Genomic DNA, 18,516 nt, shown 5'->3' with positions numbered 1-18,516 from the left:
CGTCTTCGGTCACCGGACGGCCGATCCGAGCTGTCCAAAAATTCTATAAAAAAAAACTGAGGGGGTTTGCGCGGGAATCAACGGCATCCGATGTGTGTATGGTGGTTGGATCAAGCACCCAACTTTTTCGTGTATTCGTGTATATACATATATATGTATATACACGAATACACACCCAACTTTTTTTTAGAATTTTTGGACGGCTCGGATCGGCCGTTCAGTGGCCGGAGACGACCCGGCGGTGGCCGTCGGTACGATTTTAGTGGGTTTTGGTCGGTCCACATAGGATTAATGTTTTTCCAAGGCGGTGGAAGGGAAAAATACAGTAGAAAAGAAAGCGGGACCCACAAGGAGTTCAATTTGACTTCACGTATGTTTCCAGGAGGTTTTCGTCGAAAGAGTAGCTTAGATTGAAATACAAGTGGGTATTTGAGTCTTTTCGTTTCTTTTAACGGAATTTCTAATAGTTCCAAACTAATCTGAAGTACAAGGTGTGTGAGTGTTTAAAGATGAAATGGAGGGGGTGTAGTTGAAAATTGGTCAAAGTACAAGGGGTGTATCTGAAATTTACCCTAATTTAATTTGAACCATAATCTTATTTTGAGTCCAAAGACAGATCTAGAAGCAAAACATACGAACAGATAGTAAAATATATACTCCCTCCGTTTCCTTTTTAATGTTCAGTATTCCATTTTGAGCTGTCTCTTAATAAGTGTCCATCTTGTAAAATTAGTGGGTAAAAGTTGGTACATTTTTCATTCTGCTTCTAAAAGTAGATTCTATTTTGAAAAGTGAGTGAGTAAAAGTGTAATGATGATGTCTTAATAGATGGTAAATAGGAAAAATAGAGGTAAAAGTTGATGTGAAAGGTGTAATGATAATGTTTTCTTAATAAGTTGGAGTTATGAAGTGAGACATTTAAAAATGGACGGAGGGAGTATAAAACAAGACAAATGAACTGAACTACAACAAAACGTAAATTCATTCTACTAAATGTAAAAATAACTCAAGCATGATTTCCACCATCTAAGACAACCTTCTTCTTGATGTCACGTCCTTTGCACATGGCTTCTAATGGCTCAGCTTTGGGCATTGTAATGCCTTTTCCTTCAGCCAAATCAACAAGATCCTCACCAACTCTTTCCCACTCAAGGCACTGGATCAATGACCCCAAGGCCAAGCCCACAACACGTTGTGCTAAACCAGCCCCGGGACATGCCCTCCTCCCGAAACCAAATGGCATTAACTTGTGTCCTTCCACCTCCCTACATTCAAACCTTTCAGGTTTAAAGCTACCTGGGTCATCCCAAACCTTGGGGTCTTTGTGAATGGCCCATGCATTAACCAACAAGATTGTGTCCCGTGGCACGTTGAATCCCCCAATGATACAATCATCGGATGACATGTGTGGTACAAGCATTGGTGCCGCAGGACAAATTCGAAAGGTTTCGGATATTATAGCTTGAAGATAAGGCAACTTGGAGAGATCTTGCTCATCAAGCAGGCGATCTTGGCCAATGTTAGTGTCTAACTCATTTCTAGCCTTCTCTGGTACTTGTGGGTGGTTCACCAAGAGAGACATTGCCCATTCCATTGTAATGGCAGATGTGTTTGTCCCTGCGAAGACCATAACCTGCATATTTCAAGTTATAACACCATGGTTATCATGACTGCACTGTATATATAGAAATGGAGTGAAAACAAAGATTGTGCGATAAAACTACATACACAACCCATTGTGATAAGCTTTTGCATTTTGAGGTACTTTCAAATCATTGTGAGCTAGGATCTGATTTTTTATTTTTTGGATTAATTTCTAGAGGTTATGGTTGTGATGAATTTGTCATGAGACTTTGTGGTGTATTTGTTGCACTACAACAAAAATGGGTTTTTATAGCATAAGTTAACAGCGTTTTAAAAAAATTGCTATAATAGAGTTGCATCTTCAAGCGCCAGTTTTTATTATAGCGTTTGCGGTACTGTAGCGGGGCGGAAGGACTTTCATAGCGTTCCACTACACTCAATTATAGCGTTCACCCATGAAAGGCGCCAGCTGTCTCTGTTTTGGGGGAAATATTTGACGCCAAAATCAATATACTTGTGTGAAATCCCTCTCTCTTCCTTGTTTCAATTTCAAACCCTCTCTCTCTCTCTCTCAGTGGAGATGGAGAATCGATCGATCTATCTGTATGGGTAAATGGAGAATCGATGAAAATTCCAATCAATGCGGGAACAAATGGCGCCCTAAGCTTATCAATCTCATCCTCGAACAACCTCAAGAAATCGATCCCTTCCGGCATCTCAACCACTACCGTCTCCTCCCTCTCCACCTCCACTCTGCCGTTGCCGGAAATCTACACCGTTTTCTCAGAGATAAGGGGCATCGCCGTTTTCGTTGGGGTTGAAGAGGCGATAACCCACTTCGTTATGTGTCCCACCCAAAGGTTTGGTCCTTCTCCTCTATTTTTCCAAAAATCTGACCTAAATGGGTTTGTTCCTCTCTCTCTCTCTCTCTCAATCTGCCATAAAATAGCAGATTGAACCATCGCACAAAAATGTAAAACCCAGCCACAAACCCAGAAATGGAGTGAGAAGCTTTCAAACATGTACAAACCCAGCCACTTAGAGAACGATTATCTTAAATACTTGACTGACTTATATGTACAGTTAAACAATTTTGGGGTTGGATTTTGGGGGCTTTTGATTCTGCAATGTTTATTACAAATTAGGGGTTGTATATATAGTTTACAGAGCATAGAGGAGAATTGATTATAAATAATAATGTCGTCTCCTACCCTTGGTTTTATGAAACAACTATAAAAAAAAAAAAGAAAAAAAAGAAGGTTTGAAGTGGTCCACACTCCACTGAATGTCTAGGTTGAGAGCATTACAATGACTGTAGTGATTTCCAGCCAAATACAAAAAAAGGAAAATTGAGATTTTGTCAATATACAGGTAATAAACAAGATTCTGGTAAGTGCTATTAAATTGCTTGGTTGTGTTGTTTTCGGTATGTAGTTGCTCGAGTTGAGGGAGTATAAACTTGTAAAGGTAGGTTCTTAGCTGATTGAGAAATTCTTTAATGTTGGATTTTTATTTTAAGGTACGTCTTTTACACATGCACAAATATGCACCGCAGCTGGATTTTCAATTTATGTTGTTTGCGGTTATAGATAATTTCTGACTCATTACTGCAGATTGTTGAACAAGTACTTTGTCGATGCCTTTTGCACTTCATGAATATGGTAACTTCTTAGTGTATGTTACTTGGGACTCCCTTTTGATATTTCAGAAACCTCAGCAATTATATCCTAGACTCCTCACTTTAATTATTATATCCAAGTGTTCCCTGTTTGCTGAGAAAAGATGTCTTACAAGCCTTAAGATGGAAGGTTGTTCTAACCTTGGGGTTTTCAATCTTTGTTCATCAAGTATTTCTACACTTTGGCATTTGGACCTTCACTGTCTTTCTAAGATGGTTAGTTCTATTATACCCATCATGGTGTGTTCATGGTTTTACTTTTGATATGCCTGCATTCTATCATGTGGTGCACTAGATTAACTTTTCCCATCCATTGTCCTAAATTGTAGGTTTTCTACTGTCCCAAATTGAAGGGGATTTCACTAGATTTTTCGCATCAAGAAAGTGATAGCACTGATCTTACTGCCATGGTGGATGGTCTGGGTACGTAGGAGCTGCCCATGGCTACAAAATATACACATTGCATCAGTTCGACTTTCTCATGACTGTGCTTGCTCTTACTGCTTCAACTTTGAGGTTTGTTAAATGCTTTGGTTATGCAATTGATGCTTGCTTTTGTTCTTTGGTAGGTGCTGCCTATAAGTGCAAGAGCACCGTGAGTGTTCTACTTGGTTGAGAGTTGTGCTATTTCTTCAATGTTCAAAGGGTTGTGAATGCTTTCTCTGTGCTTGGATCAGAGAATCTGTTGCTGTAATTGTTGCAATCTGTTAGATCTAAGTGGGTGTGTTTCTCATTTTAGTTCCAATTACATTCGAGTCTAGAGAAAAAAAAAATGGAAATCAAAAACTTCGTATTATTAAGTCTGTGAGGTTCCACTATTTTATAGCATCTTCTAGACTTGAGCACTTCATGAAATAGTGACACCTCCTTAATGGAAGTTAGGGAACGTATACATCCTATGCAGGACTTGATAGATCTTAACATTAATACTTTCTTTTCACTATTGTGGACTTGTGATGGTGGTTATTAACCTATTGATCTTTGTCTTCTGTATGTGCTTAGCTTTTAGCATTCTTAGTATGAGTTCATAATTTGTCAACTGAAATAAAACTATTGTTAGAGAGCATATATAAGAGTTGAAAATTATTTCTACTTTTTGGTTAAAAAATTTAACATTCAAACCCTTAGGTTGTTTAGGTATACAGTACAAGTTCCACCTTGTGCTACACGTAATTTTGAGATTTGCCATGCTTCTTTCATTTGTCTTGCTTCTTCTTTGATTTGGGTAGAAAAGGAAGATTGTAGAACAAACATGCTTGTACTAGTAGGACCCAAAAGTACCCAAGCCTGTTTTAACCTAGTTGTTTTGTTTTGCCCTTCGTCTTATAGGTTTTTCCTAAATCTTCGGAGGCCGATTTGGTACTAGTTCCTGTTTATCCTTTGAAAGGTAAATTGCATTCCAGTGGGTGCAACTTAACTCTGTGGACTTAGAGAAAACCGTGGTAGAAAACGATAAAAAGAATGCTTTGGGCCAATTCGATTCTTGTGACATAGCTGTTTAACTAGACATCTTTGGAAATTACTTTTGCCACTCCCAAGGGGTATACGACTGTTGAAAAATTGAAATGAAAACTTTCTTTCTGTTGTGTACATGTCAAGTTATGTGATGATAGATAACCTCATTACTCTTATGCTTCTGTTGTGTACATATGGCTGCTTACTACAACAAATAAAGCTTTTCCCTAGGTATTAAGTTTTTTTTTTTACAAAGTGCTCAATACTTAGAAATCTCTTCATAGGTTCCATATTGCTTTTCAACTGGATGTGTAAAGGAGTAAATTATTTAGTGTTTTCTTAGTTCGGTAATTGTCGTATTGCTGTGTGGCTGTTTTACTAAGCTCTTGACATTTATTTTGTTTAAAGTTGATGGAAGTTGAATGGAGTTACTAGCTTTTACAATCTAACTACAAGCTTATAAGTGTCAAGCACAAGTGAAGACATGGTAATCTCTCTCTCTCTCACTCTACTTAGTCTGTGCCGGTATCAGAATACTTAATGCCTATTGCAAGTGCCAAAAACTGACTACTTCTACAAATTCTTTGGCCTTGTGATTTTCTATTTTAGGTTCTTCAGATTGATTAATCACCTTTCAAATAATGCTCTCTCTAAAACTTGTCTCTTTGCATCAGCAGAGTTTATTTAGCTTGTTTTTTTGGTGCTTCATAAATGATTGCATAATGCTTCATGGGTGGTTCCAGGCTTCCAGCTAAGGAGCAAATGAATCTGCTCAAGTTGGGGCCATAATTGTTGTAACGTAATGAAGGAGGAGATTCCCCTTAATTGCTCTGTCCCTCTTTGTAGAGTAAAAGAGTCTGTATCACCCATGGTTTTTATTGTTTTTTTGCTTTTCAATTATCAGGAGAAAGAGAACAAAACAAGTTGACATACTAATTTATAGTAGCACATTAGATATAGGCATGTATAAAAACCAACTGCAAGAATTGGCCTTCTCTCATACTCCTATCATCCTTGAGTCTATTTTAGGTTTTCAGTCTCTATTGGGCTCAATTTTCTCTTTTATCATGTTAACTTTCTGCAAAATTAGGGACCTTTCTACAAATTAGGGTTCAGAGTCGTCGATTCTAAGTCTCTATTGTGCGCCCTGTATCTGCTTGAACTCATTCGAGTGTGTTTGATGTCTCTTCTTTGGGGTTCGAGGCGTTCAATTGGAGTGGCTGTTGAAGGGAGTTGTCCACTCCAGATTTATGCTCTTGTATTTTTCTTCTTTTGTATTTTTTCAAGAAATTCATGCTCTCTTAGCTTGACTAACACAAGCAGAATTTTCACCTAACAGAGCATTGACACTTTCACTATTAAAGCAACTGCTATGCAATTGGAACAACTGAGGGAAAGAAGGACAAGTGTCCCTTTATGTATCCAAGCTGTGGGGCATGTCCAATGACTACAATAATAATTTCTTTGGCGGTGCCGCAGTGTGCATTCTTCATGTTATGGAGTACGATGAGAAATGATTGGCATAATGTTGTTTATGCAACCTATATTTGGAGTAAATAAGGGTATTGTTTTACTGGGGGTTGAGTTTAAGATGAGGCGGTAATTAGATCCTTATACTGATACAAGACACATTTGTTGTATTTTGTATCTTCGTCTTATAGGTCATATGAGTACATGTTTGTTTGTGTCTTGCACACAGGCACAAATATGCGCCGCAGTTGGATTTTTAACTCATAGTGTTTGCAGTTATAGATCATTTCTGATTCATTACTACAGATCGTTCCCGATGATTGGGGATTGGCATAAATTTCTGACTCTTGAGGTTCCATCTCTGGTCTCCTCTTCTTATTGCCCCGCTTTAAGAAATCTACTGGATATGACCTATGTCCACATGGTAGTCCAGACTGTTGTACTTCCCAATCATTATAGGTGCATATGACTGTAATGCTCTAGGTATGTTCACTTAGATTTTTGCAAACCTGGGCATCTATACTCCCCATGATTTCTCCCTTTCTTTGTATCAGTTCACCGATGGTCCTTCAAAGCGGGAGCCAGTGCTAGTAAATGATGAGGCAAAGTTTAGTTTTGAAAAAGGAAAACCATTTGAACTGTTTCTTCATTTTACTTGGGACTGTTTTAGAAAATGGGGCTATACACAAAAGAGGCTCTTTTGATGCAATACTATGACTATTGCATATATTATTAGAAAGATGATGACTTCATTTAAAATATCTTTTAAAAAAAAAGCATTGTGGTAAATACAAAATCCATTTAGCTTGGTTAGCACCTTAAGTATTTGCTTGATTGACGTAGATGCTGACATTGTAATGGAATCCTCCTAATTTTGCTTTTCTTATTCTAACAATTGCAACTTGAATCAATGACTGCTAATCTTGATTTTCTGTCAATTTCAACTTGAATCAATTGATGTAAGAGGTTAGGAGTTTGTTTTGCTAAATTTAACAACAAATTACTGCTGAGTTCTTAATTACCTTCATTCTTGTCTGGAGTTGTGTACCGCAAAGAAGAATCCACTGTTAGTGATTCTCAAGTGCGGAATATTAAGTACGTAATTGATCACATGCAATTCAGGATTGTGCACCAACGATGCTATCTAGGGATGAATAACTAGATTGATGCATGGAGGTTGAGTAAGGGATGAGTAACTAGATTGATGGAGGTTGAGTAACTAGATTGATGGAGGTTTGGTCACTTTTGTGATGTATTGCTGTACAGCGCTGAGTCCAAATTTATGAATACCTAATTTATGGTAGTCTTTGTGGAACAAGTCTTTGGGATTGTTAGGAGACAATATCTTTTTCCTTTGAGGATGTCCTGGTGTTTTTGTTTTTGTTTTGTAGGTTTCAGATGCTACTCTGATATTAGTACCGTGTGCTGATTCTCCATTTTCCTTTCTTTCTTTTTTATTCTTTCTCAACGTATTTCCGCTCCCTGCATGAGATCCTTATAATTATTTAGTGACAAAAACGAATATTGTGGCTGCAGGTTGGTGTTGTTTCAGATTATGACTTGTTAGCACTTGATTCTATCTCAGGTACTACTTGAGATTTTTACATTTTGTCCTAGCTAAATTTAGTTATATGGTTATACTTAATGAATCTTGTTTCTGGCTCATAGGTGGTGGTTATTCAGATGCAAACCTATTCCCTGATGTTGATAGTTCCTGGAAGGTATGTATGAGAGCTCTTCTCTAATTGATTACTCATGCTCTAATGGTAGTTTTGCCACCTTCAATTATCACTTCCAATCTACTGTTTTGTTGTCGACAAGGCGAGGAAGGTTACAGTTAAATTTATGGTGATATGAATTAGTCACATATGATTCTCATAATTTTAAGAACACCCTAAGTAACATGGTGCACCTATCTGCTCTCTTTTGCAAGATCATTGGAAATGGTGAGTTTGCAATGGATCTACTTGGAATTATGCTTCTTGAATATGGTAACTTCTTAGTGTATGTTACTTGGGACTCCCTTTTGGTATTTCGGAAACCTCAGCAATTATATCCTAGACTCCTACTGGTTTTTTGTAATTCACTTTAATAATTATATCCAAGTAATCCTGTTTGTGGAATGGACATATTATTTGTTATTGAAAGTTGGTATACTGTTTTAGATAGAGCTCTCAAACTTAATATTAAAGTTGCCATGCAGACTATCAATTCTAAACTCGAGCTATTTCCATTTTATGATGTTGTTGAGTCTCCTATTCCTGTCAAATAATTATGTAAAGCTCTTCATTGAAAATTCACATCTATCCAAATTGAGCCATATTGTTTGTCATTAGTTTCTTTTGCTTAGTATTGTTATAAGTTTCTTTTTAACCCCGGACCTTGTTACATAATTTGACACTTAAGCTCCTTTTTTTTTTTTCCCCCTAAATGCAGACAGCCAAATTTTAATCTTCTAGGCGAGGAGGAATTGGAAGAAGGTGATGCCTGCTTTTGTTTGCTTTGTGTGGATGTCTATTATAGCTCTTGCTGCAATTGGTTTTCTTCGGACTTCTACTACGTGCTACATCTTTTTGGGGATGACTTTTGCTGCTACAACTTCTGATACAACTTCAACCTACGTGCATGTTTCTCATATTTTGGAGGGTTTCAAGTAGCCCATTTATGTGGATGGCTTTGGGAGCAGAAAAGGTATAAGCTCGGCAAAGAAGTAAGCTTCAAGTAAAGAAAATCTGCTGAATAAGATGTTTGGCACATTTTCAGCAAAGTAGAATTACATTAGTTGTTTTTCAATGAGTCCAATTAGTCGGGGTTTTTTAAGTAGTTTTTGTTGGGAAATTGTTTTCCAAGTTAATGTAATGAATCTTTATTCAATGGTTGAATTGTTTATTGTATATTGATATTTGGATATAGTTGGTGTCGAATGTAATAAATCATTTTTGTTTCTTAAATGAAATTACCATGATCTTATTTGAAAATGCTAATATATTAGTATTTATAGAATTTTTTTTTAAAAAATGCAAAAAATTGGCTAATATAGCGTTTTTAAAACGCTGTAGAAATTTTACATTCTATAGCGTTTTTAGAATGTTGTAGAAACTTTACATTTTATAGCGTTTTAAAAACGCTGTAGAAACTTCACATTCTATAGCGTTTTTTAAACGCTGTCTAAAGTTTACATTCTATAGCGTTTCAAAAACGCTGTCTTAAGTCTAAGACTTTTAACAACATTGGCTAATACAGCGTTTGGAAAAACGCTGTATATATCATTTAATAGCGTTTTCCAAACGCTGTAAAATGTGAATTTTCTTGTAGTGTTGGCATTTTTCAGATAACTGTTTTTATGACAAACAGTTTGGATCAAGCACTTTCTAGCCATATTTTTAGCTGATTTCTCGCGTAGATCTTTAAAATCACGTTTTGAATATCTTGAACGGTTTGAATCATAAAAAAGTGAAGTCCTTAAGCTAAGTAAGGACTCCCTTACAAAAAGGGGGCTGATATGTTTTATACACACACACACACACACACCCCACGGATCCTATAAGGGATAACTTATTTTAATAAAATACAGACCTCCTCCTTTTCAATCAAATTTTTATGATCTGAACTATTTAATGTGTTCAGAACGTGATTTTAAAGGTTCTCGCGAGAAATCATCAAAAAAAATATCAAAAAGTAGTTTGTCCGAGCAATTTTCATTGTACAGATTGCTTTACTATCTGATTTTTTTGCCCGATTTGCGACAACTATGGCTGCTATAGATGCTCTGGCCCCAAAAATACTGTCTCAAAAATTCCCTGTTTCGTGATACTATATTGTTATCACTGTTATTTTCGACAACAATTGTGTTACGGAAAATCTGTCTTCGGTGACACTAAATTCTTGTCACCGTTGACAACATTGCGTGATAACTACACAATTTTTTCACCCTTGACTGGCAGTGTCATGGATACAATGACATCTCTTCTTGTGTCACCAAAGATAATAGGTGACAAAATTTGAACTTTTTGTGACATTTTTACATGTCACCGAATGTATTTTTTTGTTGTAATGTATTAAAAACGTGCAGAGAGTAAAATATTTTTCTCAAAGATGGAAAAAGAATAAAGGCCGGAGAGTTACACTTACAGTGCTAAGCCCTTTGATAATTGCATCTGAATAGTGCTCTGGCTCTGATTCTTGCAATGAAAGCAAATGACCAATCATCGTATTCTTACTTTTACCCCTCCTATGCTCATCGATCAACCCTTGCGAAAGGGCATCCCATCTCTTATGAATTTTTATCAAATTCTTTTCATAACCCTTATAATCAATCCATCGTAAAACAGGCAAGAAATCGGCGGGGTTCGATGCTCCGCTGTATGAAAGCGCCTCCCCTATGAGCTTCCGAAACTCATCCGCCTCCAATGAATCCTCCAAATCGTCATTGTAATACCGTTTCCCGGCGATTATTCTCAAACGTCAGCCCAGAGAGCTTTGACTTCATTTCGACCTTTGCAAAATCGATAGATGATTTCTGGTACAACCGGCAGAGTAGTAGCCTAATTTCGTCTTGTCGGATAGATAGGAAGGCGTTGAGGCGGATGGTAGAGAAGATCTCGAGGGACGTGAGGCGGCAGAGGTTGCGCCAGTGGTCGCCGTACCGGGAGGTGACGATAGTGGTGTAGTTGTACCCAAAGTATTTTCCGATTATGAACCTTAAGACGGTTGGCTAGGACGATGTCGTTTTTGGTGAAGCACTCTTCGGAAATGGACGAAGAGGAAATGACTACGACAAGTTGGGACCCGAGGCGGAGGGAGAAGATGGGGCCGAGGGTTTGTGAGAGTTTGAAGAAGTTTCGGTGGATGGGTACTTTGAGGAGGTGGAGGTGGCCGATGAAGGGAAGGGAGGGAGGGCTTGGAGGAAGGTTGCGGCGGCCGTGGGGTTTTTGTGACAGAAATATGAAAGCAATGAGGAGGAGGAAAACGGAGAGGGAGATGTATGAGAGGGTGAGTTCCATGTTTGGCAGTACTGCTTGAAGTTGATAATATGCATGAAGGGTGTTTTTTTGAGGATAAGCCATCTAGTGGGACGAGTGGATGCATGGTGAAGTGTCAGCAAAATGAAATTAAGAGTTTTTGGCTTTGTTTAATGTTAGTCCGGTATTCTGCGGAGATCAAAGGAAGAATATTTTTTAATGAAATCTATATCCCCACCTCCAGCTCAGTTATTGGCTGTCCTGTCCTCCTCAATCGATTGGACTATGGCCAATCTTAAGGCGACGATTGAGTTTCTCCAACCCTCATTATTTTTGTTTTACTTAACTTTGAAAATTGAGTAAAAACATTGAAAACTCACTTGGATCATTGACTCAAACATTACTCCCTCCCTCCAAACTCAAAGTTAATCACTTTGTTTGGTCCCATTCCAGAAATAGTCTCCACATTTATTTTTGAATGTTTCATCATTTGTGTTTTTTTGTTTTTAGTGATTTTTTAAATCAAAAATTCTAATTTCTTTTTCTTTTTGGATGTATATAGGGTACTTTTATTTGAAAAGTCGAAAAGTTTGTTAAAATGTTAAAAAAATTAACTAAAGATGAAAAAATACGCAAACCTAGCATTTTACTCCCACTGTCCCATATTGCTTGTCCCTTTTGGATTACCAGCTTATTAAGTACAGTACAACAGTATAATTGCTTTATACTTGACTTTTTTAAATTGCTCATTCTTTACCGTACAACAGTACAATTCGTTTTAAAAAGGAAAATGATTTTGTCACTCCCTTTTTTGTTAATGTCACTCCTCTGCAAGTGTATTTTTGCACCAAAAATACTGGTGCAAAAATACACTTGCAGAGAAGTGACGTTAACAAAAAAGGGAGTGACAAAATCAGCAGCCTTTAAGAAATGGTAGAGAAAGAGAGAGCAAAACAAGAATCTTCTTAAAGTTTATTGGTCATTTATATATGGAAAGTGAACATTTATTTTGGGACATTCCAAAATATAAAGAGGGACCAACAATTTGGGATAGAGGGAGTAACTAAAATAATTTTTTGATATTTTTTTTTGCATCGTTCAAAAGATCTCATCGAATTCTATAGAACAAGATCTATATTGAACAATAATTATTTCGGTAAGTGTATTATTTTAATGTTTGAAAATTGCACGTATTTTCGTAGAACTTTACGGGACAGAGGGAGTGCGGAATTGAGCTTTACTCACAAAAGTTACTCATGTTAGTCAAAAAATTTAACTCAAATTTTGAAGTACACAATTTTATTCCTCTCCTATTTATGACAACTAGGGATTGCCCATGGTAAATGGCACGAAGCAACGCGTTTTGAACACAAAATGAACAGAAACACACTTTTTTTTTTGATTGTTCATTGCTATTTTCAATTTTCTAATGAGAAGAATAACATCTAATCCGTGCTGTGCGTATGACATTACCAATGATCATCCAAATCACATAGATTCGAGCCAACAAATTCTAACCCAATATCATGTTGCATTCATAAGATCCATGTTCAAACATGACATAAAAGCTAGTAACTAATAGAATCAAATACATACACAAATATAGCTAAAAGGAGTGCTCCACATAGGAGGTTCTATTCTACAAAAGGATCATAATTCAAATAGTTTGTCTTTAACTGTTTTCATCACTTTTAAACGCGTACCTACTTCTTCAAATAGCAAAATTAAAAACATGAACAACACAAAAACATAAGAAGAATAATAACTAAATGAGTAAGAATTCTCTAAAGTAAAATGGTGACGAAAATAAGTTACCATAATCAAGGATCTCGTCTATTTACATTTAGCATAGATTATGAACCTCTTTCTTTCTCCAATAAAGGTATGAAGCAAAATTGATTTCTCCTCTTCTTGGAGAGGCTGATGAATTAGAATAATTGTGTGTATGCTTATAAAAGGAAAACCTAAGTTCACCATAGATTATTAAGGAAAATATAGGTTCTCCCCCCCCCCCCCCCCCCCCCCCCCCACAAGAAACACATATGTGAATGTTAATTCAAAGATGCTACATGCACAACGGTTGTGCAAAACATCAAACACAACCAATCTTCATCCGTTCATTGTTGTAATAAATGGTCAAGATTTGTTCAAACTTTTCCTTAGAAGAGTTAAACTTTTCATTGGAAGAGTTTTTTTAAAATCTAAAGCGTCCAAATACATCTGAATGGTCAGAATTGATTACACAACACACACAACGATTGTATGAGTGTCATTTCCGATGTTAATTATTAAAGGAAAAGGGTTGTTTCCTTTTCGTATATGAATCTAAAAAGGATTGTTTCCTTTTTGAATGTAAGAAAATCAACCTAAAAAGAAACAACTTAAAAGTAAATATTGAATTAAATGTAAGAAAATCAACTTTAGAGGGAAATCAATTATTGGGTTGATATAAATTCAAAAAGATAATCAAACCTTTTAAGGAAACAATCTAAAAGCAATCAATTGAAAGAATTTACAAATCATAAGATTAGGAGATTTATTTTAGGAAGTTTGTTCTCGATCGGACGGAGATAGTCTTTTGAAAATTCGATCCAATGGCTGTAAAGGTGCTTATTATCCCAAAAATCAAAACCAAAAATTTTCAAAACATCATCAAAAGAAGACATATTTTTCTCCATTTCAAATTGATTGGGTCGTTACTTCGTTTCAAAATTTTGGGTTGGTTTAGCTTCTTGTCAAATGAGAAATTATGGAACTAGATTGAATATAGGGTGGCTACGACCCAATTCGTAAGTGCCATGAACTTTTCAGAAGTTTGGCAGTTTTGCCCTTTATGTATTCTACTTAATTGTAATCTGTTAATTGAAAAAAGTGGGGTCAAAATTATAAGAACTCTAATCTACAATTTTATCTCTACACTACTTTTTGAGAACTCATGGTGGCAGCATTAGTGGTGGCTCCAGAAATTTTTTTGTAGGGTGTTCAAAAATCACCTTAACTCTGATAAGAGGTGCTTTGTGATAAATATGATTGATTCTCATTGATTAATTGGTGGAACACAGCCACACATATATAGGAAAAGAATACAACCAACTAGGAAACAATAATTATGGAAACAGAATAATAATCCTAGAATTATGGGAAGAGATTGCTCCTATAATTATTCTGACGGATCTCAATTGATTCGGTCCGCTAATACTCCCCCTCAAGATGGAGCATGGAGGGACGTAATGCCCAGCTTGGATGTCAGGAGACGAAAGTGGTCAACACCCAAAGCTTTGGTAAAAACATCTGCTAGTTGGTTAGCTGAGGCAATGTGATGGAGCTGAAGCAGGCCTTGTTGTACTCGTTCACGGACAAGGTGGCAGTCGATCTCAATGTGCTTGGAGCGCTCATGGAATACTGGGTTTTGGGCAATGTGTAAGGCTGCCTGGTTGTCACAATATAGCTTGATTGGCAATGAAAGAGGGACTGCTAAATCACAGAGTAAAGTTTTGAGCCATAGTAATTCGCAAGTGGTGGAAGCCATGGCCCGATATTCAGCTTCAGCGGAAGAGCAGGAGACAACACTTTGCTTTTTTGTGCGCCAAGAGACGGGGCTACCTCCAAGGGTGATGAAATAACCCGTAGTGGAGCGCCGAGTCATAGGACAACTGGCCCAATCCGAGTCAGTGTAGCCAGTGAGTTGGAGGTCCGAACGGGTAGGAAATAGTAAGCCATGAGAGACAGAGCCCTTGAGGTAGCGAAGAATACGAGTAGCAGCTTCCAAATGCGGGACCCGAGGGACATGCATGAATTGACTGAGGAGATTAACAGCGAAAGTGATATCTGGGCGAGAGATGGTGAGATATATCAGTCGTCCAATAAGCCTGCGATAAGAACTCGGATCAGAAATTGGTTCACCACTATCAGCCGTGAGTTTAAGATGTTGCTCCATCGGGGAAGAGGCTGGACGACATCCTGTTTGGCCAGCATCAGCGAGGATGTCAAGAATATATTTGCGCTGATTAATGAAAATACCCGCGGTGGAGCGAGCCACTTCAATGCCCAAAAAATACTTGAGTTTGCCAAGATCCTTTAACTGAAATTTACTCGACAAGAATCCCTGTAAGCGGCGAATAGATGCTAAATCGTTGCCTGTAACAAGTAAATCATCAACATAAACGAGAACAATAAGAATTGTAGAACCAGTTTGCCGAGTAAAAAGGGAGTGGTCAGCTTGGGATTGTCGAAATCCGTCAGAGAGAAGAACAGCAGACAGCTTAGAGTACCAATTGCGAGAGGCCTGTTTGAGGCCATAGAGGGATTTCTGTAAGTGACAAACACGCGTCTCCCCCTTTCGGCCATATCCCGGAGGAAGAGACATGTAAACTTCTTCATCGAGGTCACCATGTAAAAAAGCATTGTTAACATCTAATTGGTGCAAGTGCCAGTTGCGAGTAGCTGCAACAGCGAGTACACAACGAACAGTGACCAACTTTGCAACGGGAGCAAAAGTGTCATGGTAATCCAACCCCTCAACTTGAGTATAGCCTTTGGCGACCAAACGTGCTTTGTATCGTTCTACGGATCCATCTGCTTTTAGTTTAGTTTTAAAACCCATTTACAACCGATTGGTTTTTTGCCAGGAGGAAGAGAACGAAGGACCCATGTTTTGTTGTTTTCTAGTGCCTTCAGTTCGTGAGAAATAGCACCACGCCATTGGGTGTGGTGGATGGCTTGACTATAGGAAGTAGGATCATGCGAATGAGATAAGGCCGAAAGAAAAGCAAAGTGGGAGGGGGAAAGATTGGAATAGGAAATGAACTGAGTGAGTGGATAGACCGTACCTGAAGACTGGAGCAGAGCATCGGGGGAGGCAACAGTGTCAGATGGAAGGGTAGGGCAAAGGTAGTCCCGGAGGTAGCCTGGAGGCCGATGGGCTCGTGAAGGCCGAGAGGGGGCGGCTGGGGGTGTCGGTTCCAGATTGGGAGATGGCTCGGGTGGTGGGGTAGGAGGAGGTGGAGCTGGCGGTTGGGTGGGTGGGGGAGGGGGATCGGGGTTTGATGTAGGAGAGGGGTTGTCAGTTGGATTGAGATGGGGTGGGTCAAGATAGTGAAGGGGTTCGGTCGGGTATAAGTCAGTGTGACTGGGGGATGGGTTAGCAGGGGGTGGAATATAATGAGGGCTTTGGGTATGAAAGGGAAAAATATTCTCAAAAAAAGTGACGTCCCGAGAGATAAAAAAAGTGTTTGTGTCGAGGTTAAAAAGGCGGTATCCACTGTGGCGGGGAGGATATCCCAAAAACACACAAGGGACGCCGCGGGGTTGAAATTTGTCACGGTTGACACGGGATGTCTGGGCATAGCAAAGACATCCAAAAACACGCAAGAATTTATAATTGGGGGTGCGACGAAAAAGACATTCATACGGGGAGGCATTTTTCAATGTTTGTGAGGGAGTGCGATTAATGAGATAAACTGCTGTTAAAATGCACTCACCCCAAAATTTGATGGGAAGGTGGGCTTGGAAGCGTAGGCAACGGGCCACATTTAAGATGTGACGATGTTTACGTTCAGCAACCCCATTTTGTTGAGGGGTATCAACACATGTTAACTCTTGTAAAATGCCATGGTCATGAAATAATTTTTGAACAGGACGGGATAAAAATTCAGAACCATTATCTGAACGAAAAAATTTAACTTTTGTGTTGAATTGTGTTTGGACCATGTTGATAAAAAATTGAATTTTGGAAAGGGCATCCGATTTGTAACGCAATAAATACACCCAAGTAGTACGCGTGCAATCATCAACTATAGTTAGAAAATAACGAGCCCCACAAGTAGAAGGAGTATGATAGCCACCCCAAATGTCAACAAAAATACGAGAAAAAGGGACGACACTTTTATTGAAATTTAATTGAAAAGGTAGTCTAGTATGTTTGCCACGCAAACAAGCATCACAAGGGGAATTTTTATTAGGGGAACGACAATGTAAAAAGGAAGGTAAGCTAGCAGAGGCTGGATGGCCTAATCTTTGGTGCCATAGGGTAGGGTCATCGGTTGGGGATGTGAGGGCAGCAGAGGAAGAAGTGCGGAGGTAGTATAAGCCATTGCGTGCCTCACCCGCTCCAATCACAGTCTTCGATTTGAGGTCCTGAAAGAGACAGAATTTAGGAAAGAAAAAAACAACACACTTAAGATCATGGCATAACTTTTGTACAGATAACAAATTAAAACGAAAACTAGGAACATGCGAGACATCAAAGAGGGTGATAGACGGGGTGACTATTATTTTTCCGATATGAGAGATGGCATGAGTGGATCCAGAAGCAGAACGAACTGGCAAAATATTATTAGTAGCTGTATAAGAAGTAAAAAGTGATAAGTGAGGCGTCACGTGAGAGGACGCACCGCTATCAATAATCCAATCATTTGAAAATAAATGGGTGTTACCAGTGAAAAAAGCAGATGGATTATCGTAAAAGCCATAGGCTTGGGACGCCTCGGCGGGGCTCAAGCGTGGAGTGAAATCCATGTCCGGTGTTTGCGCTGCATAATTGGACTGGGCAGAGGATTGGTTGGGGAGGCGATTGAAGAACCATTCTGGATACCCAATAAGTTTAAAACAGCCCGACTTATAATGACCTGCACGGTTGCAATGAGTGCAGTGAGCGTTCGGGTCTTTGTTGGGTCGGGATGAAGTATCAGGCTGAGCATGGTGCAGTTGGCGTGGTGGATTGGCAGGCGAAGGGAATTGTTGTGGTTGTCGTCGGGATGGAGACTGCTGTGGTGGCGGAAAAAAACGTGGCCCTGGTGGATTTCGGTTTTGTCCACTGTTGATTTTGGGTTGATTGTGTTGAGTTTGGAACCTGTGACTCACCAGGGCCGAGTCTTCTTGAATGGGCTGAGTGGTGATGATAGGTTGTGGATTTTTGGTGTGTTCTTCCGCGATTAACAAGCCATGAACCTTTCCAAGGTCGGGAAGCGGATCCATGGCGAGAATCTGAGTACGAAGAACATGATACGGTTCGTTGACTCCCATCAAAAGTTGGTATACACGCTTATTCGACACCCTTTTTTACCAAGCTGTGGCGGTACCACATGTGCATTCCGGAAGTGGATCAATCCCATCGAGTTGATTCCAAAGCGTTTTGAAGGCATTATAATAATTGGTAATATCAAGATTACCTTGTTGAAGATGAGTGGTCTCTCTTTGAATTTTAAAAACGGTAGCATTATTCCCTTGAGTGAATCTGGATTCAAGATCACGCCATAGTTCATACGGCGTGCGGCAACTGGTTAGGCTTGGAGTAATTGTGTTGCTGATGCTGTTCAACAACCATGAGAGAACCATCGTGGAAACTCGTTTCCACAGGGGTTGAATATC

General features: G+C 38.7%; 1 protein-coding gene, 1 long non-coding RNA gene and 1 pseudogene across 2 annotated transcripts; 1 reads left to right on the top strand and 2 right to left on the bottom strand.

The window, feature by feature from the left end:
• Nucleotides 1-1,006: 1,006 nt before the first annotated feature.
• On the bottom strand, nt 1,007-11,215 carry LOC131302932 (cytochrome P450 81Q32-like; annotated as a pseudogene).
• On the top strand, nt 2,012-7,788 carry LOC131304365 (uncharacterized). The gene is made up of 3 exons (XR_009192386.1): nt 2,012-2,444; nt 3,592-3,778; nt 7,724-7,788. It is a non-coding gene; the product is annotated as an uncharacterized LOC131304365 (long non-coding RNA).
• Nucleotides 11,216-16,956: 5,741 nt separating the features above from the next.
• LOC131302930 (uncharacterized) lies at nt 16,957-18,123 on the bottom strand. Its single transcript, XM_058329722.1, has 2 exons — nt 17,583-18,123; nt 16,957-17,283 (listed from the first exon to the last, which is right to left on the bottom strand). The coding sequence occupies exons 1-2, from the start codon at nt 18,121-18,123 to the stop codon at nt 17,249-17,251; spliced, it is 576 nt and encodes a 191-aa protein (XP_058185705.1). The 3' UTR covers nt 16,957-17,248.
• Between the last annotated feature and the right edge of the window lie 393 nt (nt 18,124-18,516).

Source organism: Rhododendron vialii, chromosome 10a (genome assembly GCF_030253575.1).
Source record: "Rhododendron vialii isolate Sample 1 chromosome 10a, ASM3025357v1".
NCBI lineage: Eukaryota > Viridiplantae > Streptophyta > Magnoliopsida > Ericales > Ericaceae > Rhododendron > Rhododendron vialii.
Note: the sequence above shows the minus strand (reverse complement) of the source record. Positions and strands in the feature narration are given on the sequence as shown.